The sequence below is a fragment of the Rhipicephalus sanguineus genome, chromosome 9 (assembly GCF_013339695.2).
Source record: "Rhipicephalus sanguineus isolate Rsan-2018 chromosome 9, BIME_Rsan_1.4, whole genome shotgun sequence".
Classification (NCBI taxonomy): domain Eukaryota; kingdom Metazoa; phylum Arthropoda; class Arachnida; order Ixodida; family Ixodidae; genus Rhipicephalus; species Rhipicephalus sanguineus.
Genome location: NC_051184.2, coordinates 48180546 through 48192208, shown reverse-complemented (window position 1 = coordinate 48192208; position 11663 = coordinate 48180546). Strand labels below are relative to the sequence as shown.

Genomic DNA, 11663 nt, shown 5'->3' with positions numbered 1-11663 from the left:
TAGATAGATGAATAGATAGATAGAAACTGTCAAACGGTCTTTGGTTCGCTAAGAAATGCTTTTTATTTTGTACATGGAAAGACAGGGAAGTTGGCCACTTTTTGAACCAGCTGGCTATTCTAAAATAGGTTATAAAGTTTTATATCTATCCGCCCCCATCTTGGCGCTCTCATGGTCGTCTGCTTGACTTGGAATATACCAAAATAGGTATAGATGACATAAGCATATGATTAGCGATTAACATGATTCACAAGTCTTGACATGAATAACGTGGCATGCCTTTTGCGTACCTCGTGAAAGCGTTTCCCCGAGTCACGTGTGGCGCGTACAGGCATACCACGGCCCGTGCTATGCGGGTATGCGCCAACTGTGATCCACATTCTACGTCAACCCAGAATGGCGATAATAGATGCTGAAAATTTTTATAAGATTCTTTGCGGAGGCTGAGCAGGTACTGCACATGCCACAGATTAGTGAAGCATGACCTGTAATAGACAAGGTTATTTTACTCTCGCGCCGAAGCTAAGGAAGCACACATGTGTCACCTATCAGCGCTGCTGGCGCAGGTTCTGCGGGTTTGCGGATGGCAAGCGAACACTGTCGGTAAGCATGCAATAAAGACAGACCGGACGCGATCTTGTTCACCTCTCCCACCTGACCCGCAGCCTGGTTAAGGAGCGCTTCCCGCTACAAACAATGAAAATTTTGGTACATATGAATAACGAAATTAATCGGTGTGATGCTCCTGTTTCACGCAATTATTTTTTTACTGACAACATATTTAAGAGCGTAGAGATTTATCTTTCCTTTATGCTAAATATGCTGCAGGCTTTTGTGATAAATCGAGCATTTTTTCTGGGAATGTCGGTTTTAACTTGAAAATGAAATGCTGAAGTGCTAAAGAAACAGGACTAAACAAATAATTCGGTGTCCCTTTTAGGCCTTTGTCTTTGGCACTTTCATTCTTGTGGTTAATTTGAAGCACGTTCAGCTTTTTGTGCGGTTAGTCTGCATTCATAAAACTAAGGCTCTTATTCTTACTTCTCGCAATATATGCTGATTCATCTTCCTGATTTGTTTCTCTTGTTGTCGCCATGTTGCTGCGCCCTGATAGTTTCGCATTGACCCGGCCTTTTCTGTTACATCCGGCCGTATGTCATGAGCATATCACAGACAAGGTCCATAGAGTAACTCGCCAACTTGTCCTTATGACGATGTTGCTTCTGTTGGACAATTCGGTGCTAAAGGCCACTAGATTTGTCAACAATCAATCATTCATGGCCTTATATTCTTAAGATTATTCGATTGGGATTTTGCTTTTTTTCGCGATGTTCATTGCGGACTAACTATAGGCGTCCGCTGATGAGGTTTTGTTCATGAGTACCGAACATTGCACGGAGTCCAAGCAAATAAGAGCGGAATTTTTTTAATATCACCTGTTGCAGTGGTCTCAAACATGCTGCACGCAGCTTCACAAGAAATAAACTTTTATAAGTTTGCTAAATAGTATCTGCATTATTTTCTAGCCTATTGCTATTAATAACCATTTTTTCGGGTAAGCTACAGAGACGCGACTGGTCTCCAGCATTTTTTTTTTCGTGAGGCACCCGATGCAGTCATTGTGAATTGAAACATCGCCGTAGAACAGAAATACTTTATTACAAAATGTTATTCATTCTGGAGATCATTATCGGTATGTTTCTCGAAATTTGACGTCAAATCCCCTAAAATATTCCTTGTTGGGCTAAATGTCGTGACTTCGGCCCGCTAGCTGAGTTGAGGTGAGGTGAGACCCCTGACCTCTTGAACAACATCCTACCACAAAAAACTAGCATTCTAATTACAACCTGCCTATCATCATTCTGAAATACACTTATGCATAATTAATTTCCATTTTGCATGATAAAAAAGCTATCATCTTGAGTATACCGTGCAAAACATCCCGCTCGGCGGGACAACTATTACTGTGTTGCCCAGTTTTCGCATTTGTGTACGTGGAATAGAAAAAAAAGTAGTTTATTTTAATTTTTCAGTTATTCGTATCAATTGCAACAGTTAAATATAACGGTTTCATTATAGTGTGCGAACAACAGGTATCATAGAAAGTTACATATGGCGCCTGGTAGTGCATTTACATATTTGGGTTCATTTGCATGGGAACCGGTATCAGATGTTCTAGCCATCAAAAAAGCATGTGAAATATTGTTTATTACTAAAAACTTGCCTGCCACTAATCGGCAGACATGTTTTTCAGAAATGCACAATACGGTTGAATGCCTATACATTTGAAAATAAGTTATTATCCAGCAAGATGTGTGAAGAAGCTGCAAAAGGAACCCTCGCGTTTTTAACAAGAAGAAAACTTCGAAGATAAGCAAAATAATTATTCGTGGGTCCGTATTCACAAGAGCACCCTGCGATGAAATTTTTCGTAAGGAAACTTTAGCCCATCCCGCAGTTGGGTATTTGTTAGCTAACAATTGCAAAATGCTTGTAAAAAAAAAGGTTCACAGCATGTGAGATATTCATAGCCATAAAGGTTCAAAGCCATAAATATGTTGGAATTCGCAAACATGTCTGCAAGAATGATATCGAAGATTAAAACATTATTTGCAAAATCAATGTGATAGTTTACTTACAGCAACTGGCTGAGGGATTCACCTTTCCACGCTCAATTTGATCGTCTTCCGCAGCAGATATATATAGTTTTTTATGAAAGCTCCGGGGTTGATTGATGTTAATTTTATTATTCATCTTTGTATTTTTCAGCTTTTATTTCTTCGTCGTTGAGGGGCGTACGACACGCAAGAGCGCTAAAGGTGTCCTTTTACTGGAGTAGAAACAGCATGTCATAATGCCTGGAAATTGTTGACAGATGCGTGTTTCTCGCACTATCACCAAGCATCGTCATATTTTGTCCCGACAGAAAAGTAGCTCGGCACTAAAGCATGAATCGCTGACTTCGAGCTGATTACTCACGTTCTGTAAATCATTAAAGCATGTCGTATTGTTTGTAAATAAATTGCCGTAAGCTGGTGAACCACATCGTCCCATATGGCAGCTTCGTGCAGTCATGCTGTGAATTTCTTAACCTGATCCTTAAGCGTTGTGCAAAAACGTGTCATAAATGGACGAAGCTATTTGATTCGAGTGGAAAGTGTATACGGAAACGATGGAATGTCTCTACGGATCCAGCGATCGAAGTAGGGCGGTTTACAAGGCCTTCCTAAGGCCGGTTTCTTGGAGATGGTGAAGATGGCCTATATGCAGACCTACACAAGTTCAGAGTAGGCGTGTCTTTCTTTCATTGTGGATTGTGGCCTCGCAAAACACTCCCGACGTACATCAGAAGCCAAAGAGCGGTCGCAAAAGCGGCCATAGCGTAACCATGACAATGAAGCCTTGATATCATAAACTCTTCTGGACGGATTAATCCACCAGGAAGGTTTCACTCATACAGAGGATCAATGGGTCGTGTAGCATGCCGGATCTTATTTTTCCGGTGTCTGCTTCGACAAAACACCTGGGAAAGCTACTCGAGGCGAAATAAACACTTGGTAGGAAACGCTTGCGCAGTCTCCGTGCAAGCATTGAAAGTGGGTTAGTTAGTATTGGTGCATAGCTTGTGATAGCGCCAGGAAACGAGACACGAGATGATGGCGGTGGTGCTTATGGTGATGATGTTGCCGCAGGCGGGGTTAGCCTGACAAACCTGGCCGGCAATCGCTCCGGCTGAGCGACCCTTTCCATGCAGTATGTCTCCCCATGCATGACATAAACCTGCTCAGTTGAAAAGAGGGCATTTCTCGTGTACTTCGTTCCTTTCTCGTTTTGTTGGTATAGAGTCAGAAGCTATTGGCGCGGACACAACGACAGACAACGGAGAGCATTCACTACCGACGCGGGGCCATGGACAGTTAGAGCGCTATTCGTAAATAGTGTCTGCACATGTTGGGCCCCCTACCCATGGTACATAACGCCCTAAGGGTCGCCCCGTGCTAAAACAGAAAGACATTTACAGGGTGTTTTTAGGCAATAGGTTTTTATTACATTGCTATCAGAGTAAAGCAACTGTCGTCTTTGCATATAAACTCTGCGTCGAGGTAGAAATGCATTGCGGCTCCTAAAGTAAAATTAAAATGAATAATTACCGAAAGCACGCTAACACCATTTAATTACCATCTTTATGACGGTTGTTTATATGAAAGCGTTGCACACCATCACGATATCTAGTGCGTTCATTCTCTACAAATCCAGGAAATTGTACGTAATTCGAGTTGTTCATCATCAATTCAAAGCCCGATATCAAAACCAAGCGCGCCTCAAAGCAGTCCGCTTTGTTACGTCATACAGGAGCTCTGTCACAGAAAGGTGACGATATTTCAATGAAGGAGCGTCGTGGTAGAGTCTGGTCAGGAAAAAAACGGTATTCTCGCTCGCAGCGCAAAAGAAAGAGAAAAGCATGAAAGATCACATGCGAACCGCTGGTGAAAGTGAGATTTTTGCCCGCTTTCCACGACAACATACTGCTACGACGCGCCTTTATTCAAAGTTCGTCACTTGTTTTCCACTTTGCCTGCTGATCTTTCCATCACACCTTTCCGCCTTTCCTGCGAGCCCTCCACGCTCGGTTTCAATGTCGGGGCTTTGAATTGATTAGCATCTGGAGTTTCATGCGAGTTGTTGGACTTATAAAAAAGATGTGTACGGCACATTTTGTGAAGTCCTACAACATTTCGATATAAAGAACTTCCCTCAAGATGAAAGTTCGAATTCAGAGTTACTTTAGCCGTGGCACGATATTTCCGCCCCAGCGTATGGTGTAGGCCCTGTATATTGTCACGGGGCGTCTTCGTCACCGGAATCCATAGAAGACGAGAATGCGGCAGACAAGCGTTAATGTTAATGAGGCGAACGTGTGCCTCGCATAAGAAACACAAAGAAACTAGCCGAACCAGAGCGGCGTGTACCTGCACGGCTGCTGCCGAACACCAGAACAACCTACAGCTTATGTGCTGCCAGTATTTGAGCGCTGTAAAGAAACGCAAGACATGCGCATACGTGTCATCAGATATTGCCCTGCCTGATACGATGGACCCACAGGAAGTTTGAAGCTTATCTCAGTCGGCTCTAACCAATGTAACTGACGTAACAGCTGTAGCTCGACGGTTGCAGCTGTGAAGTCCGGCACGACACGTGGCAATATGCACAGTTGAAGTTACTATGGGCGTAATTGCCGCGCTGTTTACAAAAACCTCTAATGTCAATATCTGTCATTAAGTATGGCGGATCTTGCAAGACGTCAATACGAGTGCAGCACAGAAGCGTGTTAGAATGCAGAACTTCGTTTCATTCTTTTACCGTAAATGCTGATATTTTAAACGAGCCCCAGGAAACGTGAGCGACCATTATAATTTACAGGTATTAGTAATAGGAATGGTGTGTACGTGCTAGTTTCGGAGCTTCTCAGTTGCTACCTTCAATTTCTTCTGTGTTACCTTCCAAGCTTCTGAGTATTCTTCACAGTAAAACAAACGAATGCGCGGCAAAATCAGGGCATTTTTCATGGCCCCTTTCTGGACTTGGCTGGCTAGCAACAAGTCACAGCGAACATATCGGTCTATAAGTAATTTGTGACTGAGTAAAGTAGGTATTCGCACCATCAATATGCTAAACTATTTCTTTAAAGAGCTTGCGCCAGCTATGGACAGCTTCCATGCCTGTTGCTAGAGTCTGTATATTCTTTTTCGTTTGAAGACAACATTCTCCTCAAAGGAATGTTCTTTGATGCAAAATCACTAGCGGCGTTTTAATGTAATTTTTTAAGGACGAAAGCCTTAGATGCCTCATCAAACGAGAAAAGTGACCGTAGGCAGAGCCGGCATCGGCAGCGTCAACACGAGTGATGCAAAAAATAATCATAATGTGATGACGTCACCCAATGACGACGTCCCAGGTCGCCAGAATGTATGACCCCATCATGACCTCATCGTGACGACACTATGACGTCACATCACCCGACTTCACATGATTACGCCATCACATTACATCGCCACCTGCGCAATGGTGCGCCGATCACGGAGGCACTGAAAAACCACGTGAAGTGCTGAAAGCTTCCAATTCCTCCGATCCCGACAGCAGTGCAAAACCACGTTGGGTGCGGAATGCATACGGGCGGGATCAATAAAATCGACTGTGAAATAAAAGAAGATGGATTTCGCCTTTCAGAGGCAAATGCACAACGAGCTGGGTAACTTTTTTTTATTTAATATATTTGAGAAGAAGGGCCCTGCTTCGCGGTTCAGCATTGCCATTGCCTGCATGCGAATTGACGTCTGCAGTCATGATTCAACGGGAAGCAATGATTGCCTCTCTTAAGGCGAATTTATTATTGTGCAGCATAACGAGGCGCTATCGTAATCACTGATATTTCTTTTTTTTTTCTCAGAAAGAACATCGGCTTCTCAAGTACACCAATGTCTCAGTAGTTGTTACCCGTGATTTATTCTTAGACGCGCACGTAGGTGTTTTGATCATTGTGTTTTCTGAGACCCTCATGTGGGTGTTTTGATCACTATGTTATTTTCATTTGAAAAGATTTTGCCACTCTTCCCTGTATTCCAAAGTTCATAGCGCAGCTAGAGTGGGGGCGCTGGCAATTCGGGCGACTGCGAGGCGGACGACAACAAACAGCACGCTCGGGCCGGGCGCGCTCGGGGAACAGTGGGCAGTCGCGGCCAGGCCTTCGGACAGTAAAGACTTGTTGCTTGGTGTCTCCGCGTCGTCTCTGAGGGGCTCCGGGAGGCTGTCGGCCCTGAGCCGCCACAATAGTTATTTTCAACGTAGCTAGTAAAAATGTCATGCGGCGAGAGGCATGCAGGGAATGTAGTTTCCCTCGAGAAATTCATCCTGAAGATTAATTTTTTTCTTTGTGCGTTATTGCACATGCACACGTATCGTTCCTGCCTTCATTTCCAGCATCTCCGTGTGTTTAGATGAAATGTCACGAGCACTGAAATGTCTCCTATTTGGAAGCGTACAAATTTATTAACCCAATTTGCAGGCTGGTCTTTCCTCTGAAGACGTTCTCATCATTTTGTGTCACCATAACGTGCAGCGGTCCTCCTTCTGGCGATACATTTTGGATTTCTTTGAGCATTTAAATACTGCTGAGAATGCTTCCATGTTTCCCATTGGGACGTTGATCCTGAAAGAGAGAAAAGCTTCACACAATGCAACTGATCGCAAAAAACAATCCCATTGTAACGTTCACTATCCCACTCTGATAATTCCATGCATTTAATTTTGTAAGATTTTTGCAGAAATGCACGGCAAATATACGAAAAAGTATATACGAAATATACGGATTCTGAAAAGAAACATATGCACTCATTGTAATGACATACGTAACGTTCTAATAGGGAAAAGTTATTCAGTATCATGGTGGACATTATTGTTTTTCTTCACAAAAGTATACAGCATTCCTCACAAAGGTATACAGCATACGTTCTAGCGTAAAGGTTTAACGCCTCTTGGATACAACAAGTAGTCAGGGCCCGCCTTTTACAAGCCCCTTTTTTCGTTTTGTTCGGCTGCATTTCTCGCACCAGCCCAATCACAATGGCAATACTGCTCGTGTTTGGGAGCTAAGGCCACTATAGAATAACGAATTATTTGAATGTATATTTGAATATAACGTCATGAAGCACAGTGGCTTCATAACGCGTGCCCAGTTTCCTTGGTACTGAGCATATTCCTGCATACAGAAGACTCGTTACTCGAGGTCGAAAACGGTGCCCTTGTTATAGGAGTTTGCAAGTATGTTATAATGTCATACGGACATAACAAAAATTGAAGAACTAAGCATAATTTTACACATCAGTCTAAAATGAACTACTTTTTAAAACGATGGCCCCATCATACAGCATTAGCGTTTCTTCTGTCATGAGCACCGCATTCACATCAAAGCGAACGCGTCACCTTCTACGCATTTAGTTCTAAAAATTATACCCGCTCTAATGTTCGCCGTAGCACTCTGAATCTTCAGACTCAAAATTAAATGTTCTTAGTGCAAGCGCCATATGCCATCATTCGTTCAGTGAAATCTATCTCATTTATTCTATTTTTGCTGCGTGCCATGCAGGGCCTTGTTAAACGGTATGTGACAATTAGACCCGTCCGAGCGCTATTTATCAAGATTTGTGTGTAGTTTCTTACGTCTAAACACTGACATGACATATTGACGTGCACAATATAACAGTGAGAGTCGTACTTTTCCGCCTGCGTTCGTCATTCCGATATTTTCTGAAGTCAAGTAATTGCGTATGGGGCTTGAGCAGGCTTAGTGATACCGCAATCTTTATGTGTCAGCGCTTCGCAAGTGACGATACGTCCATCCAGCACGATAACTTTGCCATCACCTTAACTATCTACTTCTGAGTGTCTCATCACGATATTTTTTTATTTGAGCAGCAGAACGACATGCTTTAATTGATTAACAAGTTCAGGCAGTTGTTGGTAACAAATTAACATATAATAATATTATCTCGGGCTTCACGCGTCAAAACCGCGATGTGGTTCTATGCACGCCTTAGTGAAGGGCTCCGGAAATTTCGTCCACCTTGGATTCTTTAACGTGCATCTAAATCTAAGAACACGGGTCTCAAGCATTTCGTCTCCATCGAAATGCGACCGCCGCGGCAGGGTTCGAACCCGTGACTTTCGGGTCAGGAGCCAAGCACCGCAACTACTGTACCGTCGCGGCGGCCAAATATGTAAACATGTGGCCTGTCTATCAGAACATCAAAATCAATGTAAATACATTTGTTCCTCAAATCAGGACTTTTCGTTCTTAACGTCTGCAAGTACCTATGAGTTACTTCCAAGAAATGGTCACATAATTGTCGGTAGCATGCGCAAAGCTATTTACTTAGCATTCATTAATAGTTATAACCCTTTATGTACCCATTATTTTATAGCTGCCTGAGCTGTTAATATATGATGTATAGAGATGTCACAACTGCTTATGTCATCGAGTTGTTTGGCTGTGATCTGGTGCCACAACAAAAATGCGTTTTTTGAAACGCATCACCCCTGTACAGCCGTCCGTAGTACAATTTTTCCTAACGGTACGTCCATGAATATTTTTCTAGCTTCATTCATAGGTCTGCTGGCCCTACTGGCAAAATATATGAACGCCTCAACAAATAGAATTCATTATTTATTTTCGCATAATACAGACCAGTTGCAGGGCTATGAAAAGAGTGGGCACAAATACAAAAACAGCGAAGTTGCCAAAAATGATAAATTCAATGAGCGTAATCAAAAATCATATAAACATCATATAAAATACAGCAATAGTAATTCAAATATATGATAGACGATATAGTTTATATCTGATAGAACATTCAAAACCTCGTCTCTAGATAATGAGCGAATATGACCTGGTATACTGCTTCTGCTTCACACTTGTGTGGTCTGGGGGAAAAAACTATCTTTGGAAAAGTCCGTCCGCGAGTGAAACACAGAAACTTTAAGTGCATGACTGTTTCCGGTGGACGTTAATTAACAGGACATGTCACAGTTGTCATGTGAGGAATATCGCGATGAATTCAAGAGAGAGTGATGACGTTCCGGAGACTCAGTGTTGCGTCACTTTGAAGGTCAAGTCATACGAAAGTGAGTTGGTGGAATGATGCTGAGAAATTACAATGAAGTCGATGAAGCGAATGGCCTTTATTCTGAATTGATTCAATTCGTTTGATGTCGCCGTTTGACAAGCATCAAAGGGAGGTCCCTAAACTATCGCAAATATTTCTTGCTCTAATCACAATCCAGTCTTCTTCGCAGGTTGGTATATGCGAAATGATGTCAAGATCAGTCAAGTGCCTTATTCTTGCCATCGCTCATCCATGCAGCTGCCACGAGATCACTCAGGCGCATGATCTCATGCAGTTGCAGCGATCAGCCATGTTGTTTAATTTTTCGATTAGTTATATCATTACACCTACGCTTATAAAGTGACACGTCAATGAATCTTGTTCCGTCATGTCGTCGGGATAGTAATGAGAATACCGGTACGATACTGAGATGCGAACTTTGGGGTCACAATAAATACGACATGCATGCTAATCATAGTTCCTTGCTAATGTCCTTATCCGTGAGACATTTTTTGTTATTTTGAGAAAAACTATGCTCCAGTAATAATTCAATAACAAAGGTATCCACACACCGTTAATTCAATATAACGTTTGTTATGAAAGCATCGAAGTCTAATAGAAAAAGGGCATCACATAACTGCCCTTTGAGAACAACCCACCTGTAGCGGTTTGGAGTGTGCGGGTCGTATTGTATTAGTTCCCGCAGATATCCTTCGCGAGCCTTGTTGCACCACACCTGCAGGGAAGGCCAAAATCTCACACTTTAAGTATAGCATTCATTTGCACTTAGGTCAACCTTAATTCTGAGTCCGCCCCTGAAATCGGGGAGCTTCTCAGAAAACCGCCTTTTCATTCAACATAGCCAAAACAAGAAGACGTTAGATTGCAGAAAGTGCACACCCGAATGAAAAATGTATTTTCATGATTCACGCATGATCAGATCGGCCAGAATTTTATTCAATTCCGGAGCGATCCAATAGACTATTTCCATGTCTTAAACCACGGCTCTGAAACACGCGGCTCGCGGACCTTTCGCTAGCGGTCTGGCACGCACATGGCTGCCTTCGTCCCATATTTTTTTTTTTCAGCTTCTTAATGTGTACGCTCATGAGCTACACAGACGTGGGTGATCGTAAGTATGTTTTTTTCGCGAGGCACCTCATGCGCTCACCACGTGTTGAAATATAACTGTGGAACAAAAAAAACTGTGAATTCAGAATCGTCTCTTGTCCTTGTCTTTCTAGTCTTCGTGGTCCGTCTTCATTTGCGCTGAAGTTCTGTTTCTAAATGCTATGTACCAACTAGGCCCAACAAAAGTTTTACTTCAGAATCGTCGTCTGCATGTCAGTCATTCTCGAGATTGGTATCGATAGCTCTTCCGATTCCTGACCTCAAATACCATTCACGAATTACAAATATATGAGATATGAGAATTTTCTTCTTTCAAATGGCACCGTTAGCTGACATTGTTTTCAAGCCCCTCCCCTCCCCCCAACTCCACCCCCCACCTCCTACTACAATTTTCTTCACTGTCTTAGTAGGAGTTCAATTTGGTCACTGCGTTCCAATAGTTGAGGTGATTTTGAGACCCCTTACTTAAGCGAATAGAAAACGGCGAATAATGCGGAAGCAGGCAGAACTTTATTTATGTGACTCCCTAGTGAGTTGACGGCCATCTATGCCTGCATGATTTTCATTCTAATTGGCATGTAGGCGTCTTCGTTGTGTCATAATAAAGCGTGAAACATCTTCGTCTGCGTCGTGGCGTTCGGCTGTCAGTGGCAGAGAGCTGTTGTCATAAATGAAGCTGGCTCAAGAAGTTTTGTATTGTTATTTGAAGAACAAAAATCCGAAAATGTGCACAACCTTTAAAACAACAATTAATAATCTGAATCTCGACATCATATACGCCAGGGGTCAAACACGCGGCCCGCAGACGTTTCGCCAGCGGCCCGCGGCTTCACAAGGAATAAATTTTTTGTAACATTTCGAAAAGGTACTCGC

At 42.7% G+C, this 11663-nt stretch overlaps 1 protein-coding gene across 1 annotated transcript in view; it reads right to left on the bottom strand.

Annotated features, from left to right (window-relative positions):
• Positions 1 to 7034: 7034 nt before the first annotated feature.
• The window catches only part of LOC119405130 (neprilysin-1), a 49001-nt gene continuing 44372 nt past the window's right edge, over positions 7035 to 11663 (bottom strand). The window contains exons 21-22 of the mRNA XM_037671924.2: positions 10319 to 10395; positions 7035 to 7207 (exon numbers count right to left, since the gene is read on the bottom strand). Coding sequence (XP_037527852.1) covers positions 7102 to 7207; positions 10319 to 10395 — 183 coding nt within the window. The 3' untranslated portion in view covers positions 7035 to 7101. The remainder of the gene's footprint in view (positions 7208 to 10318; positions 10396 to 11663) is intronic.